The sequence below is a fragment of the Pygocentrus nattereri genome, chromosome 10, assembly GCF_015220715.1.
Source record: "Pygocentrus nattereri isolate fPygNat1 chromosome 10, fPygNat1.pri, whole genome shotgun sequence".
NCBI lineage: Eukaryota > Metazoa > Chordata > Actinopteri > Characiformes > Serrasalmidae > Pygocentrus > Pygocentrus nattereri.
In genome coordinates, this window is record NC_051220.1 from 14,461,508 (window position 1) to 14,481,123 (window position 19,616).

General features: G+C 41.8%; 1 protein-coding gene across 2 annotated transcripts in view; it reads left to right on the forward strand.

Annotated features, from left to right (window-relative positions):
* Positions 1-19,616, forward strand: part of mpp5a (membrane protein, palmitoylated 5a (MAGUK p55 subfamily member 5)) — a 64,441-nt gene that overhangs the window by 16,105 nt on the left and 28,720 nt on the right. For both annotated transcript variants that reach the window (XM_037541987.1, XM_017724847.2), the window contains exons 2-3: positions 3,359-3,900; positions 15,201-15,409. In XM_037541987.1, the coding sequence (XP_037397884.1) occupies positions 3,510-3,900; positions 15,201-15,409 (600 nt within the window). In that variant the 5' untranslated portion in view covers positions 3,359-3,509. The remainder of the gene's footprint in view (positions 1-3,358; positions 3,901-15,200; positions 15,410-19,616) is intronic.

Here is a 19,616-nt window from a genome sequence, read left to right on the forward strand (position 1 = left end):
ACTGATATATATATATATATATATATATATATATATATATATATATATATATATATATATATATATATATATATAAAAACTAGTAAAGAACAAGTGAATCAAACCTTGTGAAATCAAACTGTCCACTTAGGAAGCAACACTGACAATCAATTTCACATGCTGTTGTGCAAATGGAATAGATAACAGGTGGAAATTATTGGCAAATAAATGAGTGGTTCTGCAGGTGGGGACCACAGACCACTTCTCAGTAGCTATGCTTTCTGGTTGATGTTTTGGTCACTTTTGAATATTGGTGGTACTTTCACGCTCGTGGTAGCATGAGACGGACTCTACAATCCACACAACTGGCTCAGGTAGTGCAGCTCATCCAGGATGGCACGTCAATGCGAGCTGTAGCAAGAAGCTTTGCTGTGTCTGTCCGCGTAGTGTCCAGGTGCTGGAGGCGCTACTAGGAGACAGGCCAGTACACCAGGAGACGTGGAGGAGGCTGTAGGAGGGCAACAACTCGGCTGCAGAACCGCTACCTCCACCTTTGTGCAAGGAGGAACAGGAGGAGCGCTGCCAGAGCCCTGCAAAATGACCTCCAGCAGGCCACAAATGTGCATGTGTCTGCACAAACGGTTAGAAACCGAATCCATTAGGATGGTATGAGGGCCTGATGTCCACAGATGGGGGTTGTTCTCACAGCCCAACACCGTGCAGGATGCTTGGCATTTGCCAGAGAACACCAGGATTGGCAAATGCGCCACTGGCGCCCTGTGCCCTTCACAGATGAAAGCAGGTTCACACTGAGCACATGTCACAGACGTGACAGAGTCTGGAGATGCCATGGAGAGCGATCTGCTGCTTGCAACATCCTTCAGCATGACCGGTTTGGCAGTAGGTCAGTAACGGTGTCGGGTGGCATTTCTTTGGAGGGCCTCCATGTGCTCGCCAGAGGTAGCCTGACTGCTATTAGGTACCCCGATGAGATCCTCAAACCCCTTGTGAGACCATATGCTGGTGGGGTTGGACCTGGGTTCCTCCTAATGCAGGACAACGCTAGACCTCATGTGGCTGGAGTGTGTCAGCAGTTCCTGCAAGATGAAGGCATTGAAGCCTTGGACTGGCCCGCTCGTTCCCCAGACCTGAATCCGACTGAGCACATCTTGGACATCATGTCTCGCTCCATCCACCAATGTCACGTTGCACCACAGACTGTCCAGGAGTTGGCAGATGCTTTAGTCCAGGTCTGGGAGGAGACCATCCGCCACCTCATCAGGAGCATGCCCAGGCGTTGTAGGGAGGTCATACAGGCATGTGGAGGCCACACACACACACACACACACACACACACACACACACACAATACTGAGCCTCATTTTGACTTGTTTTAAGGACATTACATCATAGTTGGATCAGCCTGTAGTGTGTTTTTCCACTGTAATTTTGTGTGTGACTCCAAATCCAGGCCTCCATTGGTTAATAAATTTGATTTCCATTGATGATTTGTGTGTGATTTTGTTGTCAGCACATTCAACTTTGTACAGAACAAAGTATTCAATGAGAATATTTCGTTCATTCAGATCTAGGATGTGTTATTTGAGTGTTCCCTTTATTTTTTGAGCTGTGTGTGTGTGTATGTATGTATGTATGTATGTATGTATGTGTGTGTGTATATATATATATATATATATATATATATATATATATATATATATATATATATATATATATATATATGTGTGTGTGTGTGTGTGTGTGTGTGTGTGTGTGTGTGTGTGTGTGTGTGTGTATATATATGTGTGTGTGTGTGTGTGTGTGTGTATGTATGTATGGATATATGTATGTGTGTGTATGTGTATATATATATATATATATATATATATATATATATATATATATGTGTGTGTGTGTGTGTGTGTGTGTGTGTGTGTGTGTGTGTGTGTGTGTGTATATATATATATATATGTGTGTGTGTGTGTGTGTGTGTGTGTGTGTGTGTGTGTGTGTGTATATATATATGTATCTGTGTGTGTGTGTAGTTTGCCAGAGAGCATATGGATGATCCAGAAGAGGACTGGGAGAATATCATGTGGTCAGATGAAACCAAAATGGAACTTTTTGGTAAAAACTCAACTCTGTGTTTGGAGGAAGAAGAATGCTGAGTTGCATCCCAAGAACACCATACCTACTGTGAAGCATGGGGGTGGAAACATCATGCTTTGGGGCTGTTTTTCTGCAAAGGGGACGGGACGACTGATCCATGTTAAGGGAAGAATGAACGGGGCCATGTATCGTGAGATTTTAAGCCAAAATCTCCTACCATTAGTTAGAACATTGAAGATGGAACGTGGCTGGGTCTTCCAGCACGACAATGATCCCAAACACACTGCTCGGGCAACGAAGGAGTGGCTCCGTAAAAAGCATTTCAAGGTCCTGGAGTGGCCTAGCCAGTCTCCAGACCTCAACCCCATAGAAAATTTGTGGAGGGAGTTGAAAGTCTGTGTTGCCCAGCAACAGCCCCAAAACATCACTGCTCTAGAGGAGATCTGCATGGAGGGATGGGCCGATATACCAGCTACAGTGTGTGCAAACAACTGGTGAAGACAATGTGATTTCCTGGATTTTTTTTTTTCTCATTTTGTCTGTCATAGTTGAAGTGTACTCTCTCATTGCCCCACTGTAAATTGGTACTGCTGTAGATAAACAAGTGTTCTTTTAATGTCCTACAATCTGCATTTTACAGCTATAAACTAGTTTTAAATGTTGAGAAAATTAAATTTATGCTGTTTTCCAGAGCTTTGAAAATTTATTTTAGCACTTTTAAAATCACAAGCCTGAAGTGATCTGACATCGAAAGAGTGAATGAGTATAAATGTGACATCATTATCTGGAATCTTTCCATGCTATTTACAGCCACAGTCAACTTGGTGTATGTAAACTTACGACCCACTGGAAAATAAGTGAAATAATCCATATGTAAACATTTGTTGGAAAAATTGCCTGTGTCATGTACAAAATAGATATCCTGAACAACTTGCTAAAACTGTACTTTGTTGACAAAGTCTGTAGAGGAGATACGTGTTTTATTAATATTATTTTTGATAATGTTTTTACCTAAACTTCAACCTAAGTGTATGTAAATATGACTTCAACTATATGTCAGTGTAAACACTGAGAGAACAAGAACTAAAATGCAATATATTATAACATTAACATTTTTATGCATTTCTTATTCTGTATTGAAAGACCACCAAGTTCTACCTACTTATGATTTTTTTCTGCATGGTATGTCCATACAGCATATTAGCTTTTTTTAATATGTACTCCTTAGGATATTTGGAAGTCTAATTCTTCTCAACTTCCTTCTGCCTAGGAGCTCCATCTCTGGAGTTGTTAACCCAGACCTCACTGTCATGGCATTATCCTTCAGGCCATGCAGAACTCATCCTTCCTAAGCCTCACACCTCCTTGCCCATAGCCCTTCTATCACAGTACTACCCGCCCACGAGGAAGGCAGTGCAAGCATGATTACCACCTCTCACATGAACGGCCATGTGAACGATTCAGAGGATCGGAGTGAGGGATGCAGCGGCGATGCAGGTGAGGCCCAGGATGAGCTCCTGCAGTGGCACCGGGAGATGGCTGTGGATTGCCCAGGTGAGCTGGGTGCCCGCACTCTGCCCGTCCGGCGGAGTGCCCAGCTGGAGCGCATCCGCCAGCATCAGGAGGATCGCAGGAGGAGGGAAGAGGAGGGCCGCAGCCTCCAGGAGTTGGACCTTAACTCCTCCATGAGGTTAAAGAAGCTTGCGCAGAACCCCAAGGTGGGCATCGATAACCCTACCTTTGAGCCCATTGAGGTTTCTGGGGATGTGCTTGGACAGCTGCAAGGCTTCAACGGGGCCCCAAAATTATTAGGTGAGTAATTATTATCCTAAACCTTGAACCTGAGAAAGTGAGCCTGTGGTTCAGAAATGCAAAATACAATCCAATCATTTTAGAAGTGAATTTTGAATGGTATTGAATGATGCTACTGATAATGGGCACTTGATACCAGGAGATGTAAGAATTCTCATTCTTAACAGAGGCAAAGCAGATGAGCGAGTCATATCATTGACAAAACCCAGGGAAAGACTCACCTTGAAAGCAAAAGAAGACAGGGACAGTATATGCTGCCTTTCTCTTAGACTGCTTCCATTTTTCTGTGTCTTTTGTCTTCTTTGATGTGTTTTAATTGCATCCAGCTTTTCTCTGGGCTGTGAGTAAGGGTGGATGGTATACTGGTGTCAGTCAAGTGAATAGCAGTGTGATTTCTCATTTTAAATCTTGCTCTGTTGGACCAGAGCTGTGGCTCTGTGTTGGACAAAGCAGATTTTGCCTGGATTCTGGATTGCCATATTCACGATTCTTTCAACAAATCTGGTTAGTTCTTTAAAGTGCAGCGCAGGTATACATTAAACACTGGCATTTTAATAAGTTGTGATTTTACACCCTGTTTCAGATGTTTACGGTTGGACACATTTTGGGTGTTTCAGACTAGGTCATGCTTGCTACTCATTCCAACATTGTTTGTGCTGCTGAGCGGAGCAGCAAGAAGGCTATATAGATATACTTTTAACAAACAAATAGTCAAATCTGTCACTTTGCTCAATAAAAATGTGTCTGTGTACTTGCTGTTAAGTGCTATCTTTGCATCTGCAGTTATCTCCAAGTGTTTCCATAATTTCTTGGTTTTTGTTTTGCATTTTGCTACGTATTTATCTTTGCTTTCAGTGTTTATATTTTGAATACAGTATGTAAATACAGTATCTAGTTATGTTTTATTGTTTTATACACAGTGCTTGGATGAGATGCCAATGTGAATCATGTTTATGGTCAAGCAAAAGCAAGCACTCCAACATAACATTGCTCAAAAAAGGTTTTAAATTGTGCATACCTTATGTCTTCAGTCACGAGGGTGAGCAGCTTAAAGATTCACTAGATCCACCAAAAAATTGTTACTTTAGCTACCATGAAGCCACACAATTTAAGAGTAGAATGAAAATGCAGCAGTCATCAACTCTAAAATTCACCCAAATTCAACTCTGTCTCATTCTTCTTACCCTGACAGACTGTCTTTGTTTAAAATGCTCCACACACAAAATAACAGCGGGCAAGCCAGATCTGACCAAATGACTGAAATTTGTCATGTTCTTGTTCATTACACTGGCTACCACAGCCACAGTACTAATGTTGAGTCTGGTGGATCTTTAAACTATTCACACTCATAAATATATACATTTTGAAGCCCTTCTTGAACAGCAGTGTTGGAGTTTCAGTGCTCACATTTTCTAGACCAGTGTCCCACATTCCTGTGTGCAAGACTGAAGCACAAATCTGGACCATTCGGGGCTTCCTCAGGACCAGTTTGAAAACCACTGTGCTAGACAATAAACATAACTAACTTTCACTTTTAGTAGCTCCACCAATAAGCTTGTTTGAATAAGAGTCGTAAATATGTCATACCTGTCAACATAATCCTAATACAAAAACAGGAGTTGACCGATGACAAATGTGTTGAATTTGGGTGAAACGGCAAGCCACCTCTGTTTTTCCTTTCATTCTTGTCATTGTGCTCTTTAAAAACAGGGAGGTCTTTGGCAGTTTTTTACAGCATGCATACAGACTTACAAAACATTCTGTTTACCTAGCTTTGACCTCTTAATACAGTAAAATTCAGCATGCCATTCAAGAGAACTATATTATGTGGGGGGCCACTTACATGCTTGCTGATTTTGCTTGGCATCTGTTCAGGTAGTCTGTTTAACTGTCATTGAACAAAAGCAACACACTTGCCATTGGTGACTTGAATTAGGCCAATAGCGTGACCATGAGAGTTACAGTTACTGCCAAGAGACGGTAGCAAGTATCACATGTAAGCTGTAAGACTTGACAACTGTAAATCAAAAACTGTAAATACTAATGTTGGTGCTATACAGAGTAGGCTGTCTAATGATCAAAATGACTAAAGATGATTTTATACTGCTTATAAAATTTAAAATAAAAAAATAAAATAATAATAATGTACAAAATAAAACAAGAAATGATAAATAGATGCAAAGATAACGCTTGACAAGCTCATTCAGAGTTCTTCAGAAACTCATTCAAAGTTCTCTTTCAAGCATTCGTTTCAGTATCTCACTATGGGAACGCTCTCTGTAGAGCATATCTTTGGCCAGGGTACAAGCCAAAGCCAGCGCTCACGAAAGGAACTGACATAATCTAAAACATTCATGTGTACGTTGGGTAGGTCAACTTCAAAAGACTCCTTAAGTACCTTCATTGGCCCACGTACTGAATGTCCAAAAACCAATTCGGCTGGACTAAACTGCAAAGACTCCTGCTTAGCTTCTCGGGCAGCAAATAAAACTAACGGCACCCCCTCATCCCAGTCCTTCTTCCTGTCGAAACAATACTTCCGCAACATTGACTTTAAGGACTGATGAAATCGCTCTAGCGCTCCCTGTGACTCAGGAGGGTATGGGCTGGACATTTCATGTTTAACTTTCAATAACTGCATAACCTGAGCAAAAAGTTTAGAAGTGAAGTTGGATCCTTGGTCTGTTTGTATTACTCTTGGGAGGCCAAAGGTAGTGAAGAATTTAATTAGAGCCTTTACAACGGTCTGAGCTGTGATTCTGCGCAATGGTACTGCCTCTGGAAACCGTGTGGCAGCACACATAATAGTCAACAGGAACTGGTTACCATTTTTTGTTTTAGGTAGAGGGCCAACACAATCAATTAAAACTCTTTCAAATGGTTCACTCATCACAGGGATAGGGTGCAGGGGAGCAGGAGGGATGATTTGGTTTGGTTTGCCCACCATCTGACAGGTTTTGCACGACCGACAGTAACTCACTACATCCTTGCGCAAAGCAGGCCAAAAGAAATGTTTTAAGACACGTGAGTACATCTTGGTGATTCCTAAATGTCCTGACCAAGGATGGTCGTGAGCTACACTCACTCACAGCTATACTGTGTCCGAAACACAGAAGGAACGACAATCTGGTGAACTGCGTCTTGTATGGCTGCTTGAGGGGCCCATTTGCGCATCAATATGTCATTGTCTAAAAAGAAAGCTACCTGCTTTTTCTCAATATCCTCACGGTCACACACAGAAAGAAAGCATTTAGCCAAACTGCCATCAAGTTTTTGAGCTGAAATGAGTTCTTTTCGAGTAACACCAGTTGGGGATGAAGGTGACATCTCTACTTTGTAGTAGTGGCTGGTGGGGGAGAAACGAACGGTTCATCGCGAGCTAAGAAAGAGTCAGAAAGGTCGACTACATCCGCCGTGCGTTTAGCTTTGGCCCTTGTAACTGCAAAGGCGGGGAAGACATCTGAAAACCTTTCCCTCAGCTCATCTGTGAAAGTACGAGTACTAGGCGTGCTGGAAACCACTAAAGGTGGAACAACCCTTTCGCCAGCTAGATCATTACCGAGAAAAAAGTACACACCCTTAACAGGTAACTCCTGCCTAACCCCAATTCGTACAGTACCGGTTACTAGGTCCGAACGTAAGTGAACATCATGTAGGGGCACTTGAACGTAACTCATTTCTAAACCCTGGCAAAGACCATATGAACCAGTAAAGGATTCAGCGGACAACGGCAAAACATCTTCACGAATGAAAGACTGCGCAGCCCCAGTGTCACGTAGTATGATAATGGGCTGGCCACATTCATCCGTGTGAGACTCGGTACCAGTAAAGATAAAAGGCCGGTAACATTCATCGGGGATACGGCCGCTTCTGGAGAAACTGCCCCTTTTGCCTGTGGTCTTTTCTCCTGGCGCTCCTGTTTACGTTTTAGGGCATAACACTCGCTAGCTATGTGTCCTGGTTTGTGGCAGTAATAACACTCCACCGAGGCCAAGTTACGGTTTGGTGACCGGGTTTTGCGAGGCTGGCTGGTCTTAAGACTTGTGTCATTTGTATTCCATGAGCTCGGCTTCAAAACGAAACTACTTTTGTGCGTTAAAACAAATTCATCAGCGAGTACTGCAGCCTGAGAGAGAGTGGTTACTTTGCATTCATTTAAATACACTGCGAGGCGATCGGGCAGGCAGTTTTTAAAATCCTCGAGCAGCATAAGTTCTCTTAACGACTCCTGGTCTGTCACTTTGCTATCCATAACCCATTTATCAAACAAAACACACTTCTCCCGTGCAAATTCGACATAGGACTGAACAGGTGCTTTTCTAAAACCTCAAAATTTCTGACGGTAAGCTTCAGGTACAAGTTCATAATCCATGCTGTCAGTTAGTGAGAGAGAAGAACATACCTCTTGTGCTTTTCCCACGAGCTTGCATTGGAGAAGCAGTGTCCAATACTCTTTAGGCCACTTCAATGATATAGCGATACGCTCAAAGATACTGAAATAAGTATCGACTTCAGCTTCTCTGAAAGGAGGCACGAGAGCCATGTGTTTTGCGACGGCAAATACAGGGCGCAATTCCTCCACACTCTCAGGCCTAGTAGGACGAAGAGGGGCAGGCTCTGGGTCAGAAAAAGGCACAGGAAGCGAATCCAGCTCGGTATGGGGTTGTGGGGTAAACTCTTTCACCCTCAATTCTAATTCCCGCAGTCGAATCTCCTTTTCCATGTCCAGCTCCATTCGTCGAATTGACAGCTTGAGCTCCGGCTCTGAGCACTGAGCGGAGGTATCAGCAGCCAGAGGCAAAACACGCAGCTCAACAAGCCTGTCCATAACGAGTTGTTTTATTTCTCTTTTCACTAAATGTCTGGGTACCAAAATATTAAAATGTGTAGCTATCTGTAGCAAATCATCCTTTCTACAGGTATCCAAATTCTCTAGAGAGGGAGCACTCAAAAACGAAGCTAAATCAAACCGCTGAGCCATAACAGATATATAGACACTGCGTTCCAATGGTGAAGCCAGCAAACCGGTCTGCACTACACACGCTCACATCAGACCATAAACAAAACACAGGGATAAAAGATCCCGGACGAGCAGCCACATGTTACGACCCCATAGTTAAGCCTAGAGGAAAAGGGGCCAGTAACATATGGTTTTGATGTGATGTTTGTAACATGAACCGGGAAGGACCAAGACACAACACGTTCAGCGTCGTACGTGCTGTTTATTTCACACTGCACCGGGGACAAGTGAGTGAGACCCTCCCCTCAAACCAACAGCCACCAATATTTACAATATTTACAATATTTATATCTTTCAAAATAAACACTAAATGGACTTCTGGACCCGGGCGGCGCCAAAGGAAAGAAATAATCAAAACCAACGAAAAATAAAGCTACCCTAGTTCGTTGCTTAGTGAAAAATAAAACACTGACTGCACTAGTCTCCCCAACACAAAACCGAAATACACGGGTTGGCGCCTGCCCCTTACCTAGGGTGTCTATACATAGGGCCGCTACGTGACGTAATATGTATGAGCGCGCCCCTCTACCCTGTCCAGAACCCCAAGAAAACACAGCAGCAGCAGCGAGAGAGAGAGAGAGTTATAATACAAGAAAACAGACTATCAGTGCCAGGAACTTAAGCTTGCACTAGGCCACATCAATAACCCGACACACAACACAGTCCCGTGAAAGCGGAGGAGCAGCAAGGAAAACACGGAACCAGCATAGACTCCAGGGGTAACGCCAGCTTCCTCGAGCTTCGCCGGTCTTCTTTTAAATTCCAAGTCCCTCCTCCAGGGCCTGAATTCTGGATGATGATTGGCCGCAGTGGGGGATGGGTCCTCTGACGATGACTGACACTGCAGCCAACCTGTAATAGAGATAGGAAACAAACGAGGGAGGGGACATACCGGCGAGCAAGCACGAAAGGGAGAGAGACTAGTAAAGAGAGAGAAAATAACACCAGCCAGAAAAGCCCCCCCTTTTTCAGGCCCGACACGTAACATGGTGGCGCTCCGCAGATGCACTTGTATCAATACGCCAGCCCCTGTTGGCTGGCAGCCAGGATGTGTGCGTCAGGGAGGAGCTGCCCCTCCTCCATATTTAAGGGTTGACACCACTTCGCTTGGTCATTCAAAAACCTTTTCTCGCTTCACTCAGAAGGTCAGCTTCGACACGACCGCACTTGGGTGCTTAGCTTAACTGTCCACAGCCCAAGCTAACAACTCGGTCGCTGGGCGCCAACTTGCCTGCTTTTGTGGTGGTGTTAACCTCATTCCTTCACCATAGGCAGCCCGAAGCTAACATCTAAATTTTTGGATTGCACCATCTATAGTTTATTACATTGTAAAAAGATTCAGTGAATCCAGAGAAATTGTAAAAGGCAGAACCAAAAAACAGTGCTAAATGTCTGTGATCTTTGATTCCTGAGACAGCACTGCATTACAAAACATGCTTCTTTACCGAATATAACCACATGGGCCTAGAAATACTTAAGAAAACTCTTAGAAAATAGTTTGTTGCTGAACCTACAAATGTAAGGTAAGACTGTAATATGAAAAGCAGAGGCCATATTAACAACATCCAGAAACACCATCAACTTCCCTGGGCTTAAGCTCATCTCACTGGTGTTCTGTGGTCTGATGAATCCACTTTTCAAGTTGTGTTTGGAAATCATGGACATTGTGTTCTCCAGACCAAAGAGGAAGAGAGCCATTATGTTTCTTACAAGCATAAAGTTCAAAAGTCTGTGTCTTGTCATGGTATGGGGGTTGTTAGTGCAAAAGGTATAGGTAAAACTTCTGTGAAATCACATTTTGATGCTACATAAGCACCCGTATAGACAGCATCTTTTTAAGGACATCTCTGCTGGTTTCCGTAAGACAATACCAAGGCATATTCTGACCCTTTAGCTCCACCCACTTAGATTTTTTGCAAAGTAGCCAAATATGCGAAACCTACTTTTGCAAAGTAGTCCTGTAGAAGAGCCTGAGCCTCAATAATTATCCAAAAATGTTGACTTTTCTAAACAGTACGGCCATATGCTAATGAGCCCTTGTTGAAAAATTTGAAATGATTCACAAGTACTTAAAAAATTTATAACTCAAGAAACTTGACAGGCTTATTCGGTAATAAATTCTGAGATAGGTGATGGATTTTTATGCGCACATGTCATTAGGGGGCAGAGTAAACGCTACATATTATTTTTGCTGAGAAACAGCTGTTACAATGTTGTTACGAAGTCCATAGCAACACCAAGTGGTGTAATTTGAGTCATTTCACTGACCTGCATAACTTCGTAATTGCATGTTATGTCAGAAATTGGATTGCTTCTCTGGTATTTTGGCTTGTTCATTCAAAGATATACAAAGACTTATTATATAAAGGTCAAAAGGTCAACTGACCAAAACTTGGTTAACATCATCAATAGTCTTATCATATTGAGGCCTTTTGACAAATTCTGACCCACTTTCATTTGACTCCTCTACATAAAAGGGCCCTTTATGAGTGCATTGTGCCTCATTATGGCATACATTAAATCAAAGGGTTTAATATGTAGAACCCAACGACTTTTCAAACCAAATTCTGTGAGAAATTTTGCTATTAGTCATGTAGTTTTGACATCTATGTTGACCAATCTCTTGGATGTTTTTCAAACCAGTAAAGAGAAGTCTATCCATCCATCCATCCATTAATTATCTTCCGCTTGTCCGGGGTTCGGGTCACGGGGGCAGCATCCTAAGCAATGAAGCCCAGACCTCCCTTTCCCCAGCCACTTCCACCAGCTCTCCAAGGGGGATTCTGAGGCGCTCCCAGGCCAGCTGGGCGATATAGTCGCGCCAGCGTGTCCTGGGTCTTCCCCGGGGTCTCCTCCCAGGTGGACTCGCCTGTGACACCTCCCGAGGGAGGCGTCCATGAGGCATCCTAACCAGATGCCCGAACCACCTCAGCTGGCTCCTCTCGACGTGAAGAAGCAGCGGCTCTACTCCGAGTCCCTCCCGGATGACTGAACTTCTCATCCTATCTCTAAGGGAGAGTCCAGACACCCTGCAGAGGAAACTCATTTCGGCCGCTTGTATTCGCGATCTTATTCTTTCGGTCATTCCCCAAAGCTCATGACCATAGGTGAGGGTGGGAACGTAGATCGACCAGTAAATCGAGAGCCTTGCCTTATGGCTCAGCTCTTTCTTTACCACAACAGACCGGTAAAGAGCCTGCATCACTGCTGACCCAGCAGCAATCCGCCTGTCAATCTCCCGCTCCCTTGTACCATCACTCGTGAACAAGACCCCGAGATACTTAAACTCCTCCACTTGAGGCAAGAGCCTATCCCCGACCCAGAGAGGGCTCTCCACCCTTTTCCGCCTGAGAACCATGGTCTCGGATTTAGAGGTACTGATTCTCATCCCAGCTTCACACTCGGCTGCAAACCGATCCAGCGAAAGCTGAAGTTCGCAGCCTGATGTCCCCAATAGGACCACATCATCTGCAAACAGCAGTGATGTGACCCTGAGGTCACCAAACCGGACACCCTCCATCCCTTGACTGCGCCTAGAAATTCTATCCATAAAACTTATGAATAGAATGGGTGACAAAGGGCAGCCCTGACGGAGTCCAACTCTCACTGGGAACGAGTCTGACTTACTGCCGGCTATGCGAACCAAACTCCAGCTTTGTTTGTACAGGGCCTGAATGGCTCGTAGCAAAGAGCCATGTACCCCGTACTCCCGAAGCACCTCCCACAGAATACCCCGGGGAACACAGTCGAATGCCTTCTCCAGATCCACAAAGCACATGTGGACTGGTTGGGCAAACTCCCATGAACCCTCCAGAATCCTGGAGAGGGTGAAGAGTTGGTCCAGTGTTCCACGACCAGGGCGGAACCCGCACTGTTCCTCCTGGATCCGAGGTTCGACTATAAGCCGGACTCTCTTCTCCAGTACCCCTGCATAGACCTTGCCAGGGAGGCTGAGGAGTGTGATTCCCCGAGAAGTCTATCCATATAACCTATATTATGATTAAAGACCTCAGCTCATTGTTCATGGTAACTATAGGCCTTTTGATGAACTGACTTGCTTTCAGTTCTATTCACTCTGCCTATATATAATGTCCAAACAGCTTGAGGCCTTGTTGGGCCTAAAGGGGTAAAACTGCAGAAGAGCTCATACTGCTACTGTGTGCTTGAACTGGCTCATTGTTGCTTGTGTCTAGTTTTGTTTTTTTTGGAACTTGTTGCAAGCATCAAAACTAGTGTTTTATATGCAAAATCAATGCTACAGTTGAACAATTTTAAATATTTTATCTTGGTATTGTTTTTAATTGAATACAGGTCAAAAAAAGATGTCAATTGTGTTTTGTTTTCATTTACATTTTTCTTACTGGCACAACTTTTTTGGACTTGGCTTTGTACACACAAAATGTATTGCAAATGTATTCACCCCCTTAAAAGTAATCAAATTCAAATGACACACACTGTTCCATTCTATTATTTTTATTGCAATCATTTGTGGCCTTAAAGTCAGTTTTTAAAGTAAAAATTGTGAGAACATAAAAAAATAAATATACAAAATACCAAAAAAAAAATGTTGCAAAAATCTTACACTCCTCTGTCAAGGCACTGAACCTTCCTATAGTTGATCGTCTGTTCACATTAGGTACTAGGGCAAGAAGGGCCTTGGTCAGAGAAATAGGAAAGAACCCAAAAGTCACTCTAAAAGAGCTCCAAAAATCCTATGTAGACATGGGAAAACCCATTGTACAGCCAACCATCTCTGTGGCACTCAGTAAATCAGGTCTTTATAGCAGAGTGACAAAACAGAGTCTGCTGTTAAATAAAAAGTAGTTTGCTAAATGCCAAGTAAAGAAAAACATGAAGAAAAAGATTCTCTGATCTAATGAGATGCTAATTGAACTCTTTGGGCACCAGCAAGCACTGTCTGACAAAAAACAGGAACTGTACATCAGGTGACTAATACCATCCCTACGTTGAAATGTGGTGTTGGAAATGTCATGCTATGGGGATGCATTACAGCAGCAGGGAAAGGGATACTGCTAAAAATTGTGGGATGGATGAGTGCAGCCAAATATAGGAACATCCTTGAAGCAGGCCTTCTCCAGTTTGTTAATATGGCTTTTACCAAAATAAAATATTTAGAAAGTGTAATTGTATAAATATAAGTAAGGACCTAGCTTGTTAAGCAAGAGAATTAATATTGCTATCTGTATTCAGTATCACCAGATACTTAAGGATCACATGTCTTTATTGGAAGGGGAAAGTGGTATTGGTGCATCCCTTAATGGACATCTCTGAAAGAGTGAAAATTCAACTACTCTGGTGGTTTCTTAAAAGGGGAAAAGATGCAAAAAAAAATATTAATAATAAAACATTTAACTGCAGATGGTCACTCTGGCTGCAGGCTCTGTATTTGTTTAGAGGTCAAAACAAGACATGTTTTAGCCAGGGAAGAAGGCACCAGGCAATGTCAACCCCTGGGCTAGACACTTCCTGAGAAAGGGAACAGAGGACATTGTGAGGGGATGTTTAATTAAAAAGCCTCTTATGAGACATTCTGACTGTGCATAGACTGACTGCACTGTTTCCATTTCTCCAGCATCTTTGTTTTTGCACATTCTCTACTGTCCTTGCATTCCTTAGTTCTTATTCCTTCTAAATTTGCTTATAGTTTAACCCACTGTGAGTGGGGAAATTCTTTTTCTCTTTTTTCCCCCTAAATAAGTTGTGGGTCTTACAGCATTTTAAATTCAACATCAGCCACCCACTTAGTGAGTTAAGACAACAACAAAAAAACTCCCTTTCTGTGAATGTACTTAGCTGTTTGCAGACTCTTCATTCAAGAAAAGAATTTCAGAGATAAAAGTATAGGTTAGTCGAGAGAGGCCAGTGTAATTAATAGTGATATATCTGTTCAGTGATATGTTCATGTAAGCTTTGCTTTCGTACGTAGGCTACTCTTTATGCAGTGAAGGCTTGGGATGCAGAGAGCCATTATATGTTTTCTTTTTTTTTTTTTTTTTTTTTAATGCCTGAATGATTGCCAGGTATTGTGCTGTTATATAGTGAGCTCATTAACTACTGTCTCCAGTGTTAGAATGCCTAATGTCCTGTTTTATTTACTTACAAATAATTCTATTCATATTAAATTCTTATTTGTATAAAATAAGTTATTATTTATAACCTAAGTTATTGCTATTAGGAAAACCTGATCATTTTTTCTCTAGCTCCTTCATTCTTGCTCTTTCACTCACTCTTGTGCTTCTTTGCCTGTGTATTTAAATAGAGCTGGAGGAGCTGCTGATGTCTTTGAAGCAGGTACAGCACTGTCTGGGGGACACTCGGAGTCAGGAGGACGTGGAGCTTGTACTACAGCTTGTGCAAAAGCCAGACTTCCAGAAGGCCTTCAACATCCACAATGCTGTGGCACTGCATATGAACCGGCCAAGTCCTCCTTTTCCTCTCATGGACTGTGCCCAAAGTCTTGCACATGAGGTCAGCACTTATTACTGCTGTTCATTTGAGAAAGTATTGACCTATCAGTGCTATTCTCTGTAATATTGTTTAATCAAGTGTTAATATAGCTGGAATTATACAATAAGAATACTACAGTCTATATAGATTTTTTTAGAGATTACTACAATAACAGAAAAATGGTCAAATATTTGGCTACTGGTAAACTAAACCCACTGGTACAGTTGAAGTACAGTTTTTTTTTTGGTGCATTTGCGTGTTATTTTCTTTGGTCCAAAATAAAAAAAGCTAAAGTTTTCATAGTTCTAGTTAACTGATATTTATAAATACTGATATATTTGACATCAAACCTAGTGCTGCGCCAATGCTGTATCGGTATCGCAGTAGGGAATACAATACAATTTTCTGTTGTATACACACATACTACTACATAAAGTGTGCATACACGCCAGTACGTGGAGCTTTACTGAAGCTGTGCGATGATGAGCAGTAGTAACAATTCTCATCCCACACTACAGTATTTTGAGGGAGGGGCAATACTGGTGGGTAATGTACCAATTGGAATTATTATTGGAATAAGCCAGAGAACGCAATAATAAATAGCTGCATTAGGGATCTTTCAGCTGTTGCTCATCTTCTGTTGTGTAGTCAGATGCAGTTGCAGAGGTAATTTCCAAGGAGCGTACACTAGAGCACCTCAACTGGGGTGCCATCTGGCTTCATCAGGGGTTCCATCCAAAAAAAAAAAAAAAAAAAAAAAAAAAATATATATATATATATATATATATATATATATATATATATATATATTTTAATAGATAGAAATAAATAAATATATATATTAGCATGGAGCAGTTTTTGAAAAGAGATCCTCCAGAATTAGATAACTCTGAATCTGTGGTAGCTCAGTAATGATATGTATATGCCTATGTGATATGCGTGCGTGTGTGTATAAGCTGGCTGTCAGAGGGATGCAGAGTGCACTTCTTAAATACGTTTTACAACTGTTTTGTATTTTACAATACAATGCTGCATTAGATATATGTGGAAGGAATGGCTGTTCTCGTAATGATAGCTATTAGCATAGCTAGTGCGTTCATCCGTTCAGGGATGCAGAATGCACTTCGTAAATACGTTTTACAACTGTTTTGTATTTTACAATACAATGCTGCATTAGATATATGTGGAAGGAATGGCTGTTCTCTTGTAATGATAGCTATTAGCATAGCATAGCTAGTGCGTTCATCTAGGTCCCATCAGTCCAAGAAATCCATGGCTCAACAACTCTTACTGCAGAAGTGACTAAGATTTACTAAATTCCAGCTTTGACTGATGCTTGTAGACATAAGTGTGAGTGTATGTGTTGCTTTAACTTGTAACATTAGCGTTTCATTAACACAAAGACAGAGAATTTTAATCTTCTTAATTTGATCTGCCATTACCTTATTTGAGTTTAATTTGGTACTCATCATTTCTTCTATTGCTGTTATGTTTTACCATCTGCAAAGCACTTCGAATGACAAATTTGGACATGAAACAACATTTAGTGCTAGTTTGTCGGAGCCAGAAAAGCTACAGGTTAGTAAATATATTCTTCAGTTCTGTATCTACTTCTTTTACACAATAAAAATATATACAATTTAATTCAGTTATTTCAGTTAATAAATTATTAAGTCATCCACTGTGATCTTTAATGTTCAGGGCCACCACAGAGCAGGTATTATTTGGGTGGTGAATCATTCTCAGTGCTGCAGTGACACCATTGTGATGTTTCAATGGTATAATTGGATCAGACCCAGCTGAGTTGCTAGAGTTTTTTAAAACTAAGTCCACTTTCTCTCCAGACTTTTATGCATACCTTTTTGCCTTTTTGATCCACCTTGTAGTCAGAGGCAATAATAATATTTTTGTTTATAGAGCGCTTTTCATACTGGTGTCAGCTCAGAATGCTTTACAGGCAGGAGTTCCAACAGTAATAGACAAAACAATGACAGATCACATTAAAGGGAAGTTAAATAAACTTTTTTCTGACACTTTCTTTCTTACTTCTACACTGACTTGAAAAAATATACAGAAATTATTCTAGATGAAAACATCAGAAATGAGACACGTTGCCGTTTAAACCTTTAGTGATTACCAGGCCCAGAATGTAGCAGGTTTTGTGTAGAGCTGCCCATCAGTGTTTTTAGAATGCATTGCATAAGCTGAAATCTTTAGAGACAAGAATTTTATCAAAGTTTGTGGACACAATAGATGCTCTGCATTTTTCTGCCAAAAAATGCAGTTTTGCTTTGGAGTTCTGTATGTTATAATTAATAACATGGAAATTATGCTAAAATTGTTGATGGCAACAAATGTAAAAAACAAAAGTTTCACGCACAGCTGTATTTTTGCAGTTAAGGCCGCTACTATAAATGCATGCCACTCCTCCTTGCCTACCCTGTCTTACTGAATATCTCAGTCTGTAGTTTTCTGAAGCAGCTTCAAGTAAAGTTGCTGGGCCATGTTCACTAAGCCATGTCTCTGAAAGAAATATAAAATCAAGCTTATGTTCTTCAATAAGATTTTAATTACCTTGCATTAAGTAAAGTGAGGTTTAATTTTCTGCTTACTACACTGTCTTTGGGGTGGACTGGTCTTTTGTAAAGGAACAGGAATAAGATTGTTGTCGTTTTGGCCACGTATGTTTGACTTTCAAATTGTGCAGAGTTTGATTCAAGATTCAATAGTTTTATTGTCATATGCACAGCAGAACAGGCAGTTACACTGTACAATGAAATTACTTCGCTGTTCCACCAATCACCAAATATAATCTTAGAAGAAAATAGAAAAAGATATATAAAATATAAGTAACACTAAAAACAATAGTAAAAAGGTGGTTTTATGTGCAAAGTTGAAAGAAAAATTAAAGTTACATGTGCAAGTATGTAGAGCGGCTGTTCATAAAGTTGTATGTTGCAAGTAACAGATGTAATCACTAGTGTTCTGTGCAAGTAAAAAATGTAAACAGTGTTTTGACAACAGTGGCACAGTGTATGTAAGATGCAGTTATTCAGTGCAAGGTTGGCCAAAGTTAAACCAGTTCAGAATGGGAGGGAGGAACAGGTAGTGAGTGAGGTATTCACCAGCCTCGTGGCCTGTAAATAGAAACTGTTCACCAGTCTTTTAGTCCTGGACTTCACACTCTTGTATCGTCTGCCTGAAGGTAGGAGTGTGAAGAGTCTGTAGAAGGTGCTGAGAATTTTGGCTGGCATGCCAAATTTCCTCAGCCTTCTCAGAAAGTACAGTTGCTCCTGGGTCTTCCTGATGATGTGTTTGTGAAGGTTTTCACCCTCTCCACCTCTGTCTGACCTGTGTAGAGGGTGTTTGCAGCTCCCGCTTTCTCATTGGAGCAGCAGTCATTTCCTTGGTCTTGTCTGCATTCAAGGAAAGATTGTTATGACACCAGGCCATCAGCTCAGCGACCTCCTTCCTGTACGCTGTGTCGTCCCCACCAGTGATCAACCCAATGAGTGTAGTGTCATCAGCAAACTCCATGATGCTAGTGTTGATTTGGGATGCCATGCAGTCATAAGTGAAGAGCGTGTACAGGAGGGGGTACAGCAAACAGTCCTGGAGTACAGCACACACCCCTGTGGTTCACTGTTCTTATACTGGATGTGCAGCTGCTGACTCTGACTATTAGAAAGTTCAGCACCCAGTTGCAGAGGGCGGGTGTCACTTCGAGGGTGAGGAGTGTGCTTGCTCTAATGGTGTTACTGGAACAAGTCTCCTTATTTTTCTGTGTTTTATCTGTCTTAGTATTGTGGGGGTGTTTGTACTGTCCTTACTGACCAGTTTAGGCATTCTTCAACCTTCAAAGCTAAAGCAGAAGCTTTAGTATTATGAAAGCTGAGAAAAGGGGCTGAACGGTAGAGAGTCTATAGCATTTGAAGCACTTACTTGTCTGCTGTCAGTAGTACATAGCCATCCATTGTTTACTACCATTACATCCAGTCAGGCCTTGTGTAGTAGCTTCTCTGTGTTCTCTGACAGGATGATGGCTCATCTGTTACTGCACCATTTGTGTTAGTCATCCTGTAATCCTTCATTAGTGGTCACATGGCACTGTCCAAGGGATGCTGTAAGATGAATATATTTAGTTTGAGGACATTTCTCAATTCAGCAGTGACACTGACGTTTTTAAAACTCCAGTAATACAGTTGTGTTTGATCATATTGTACCAGCA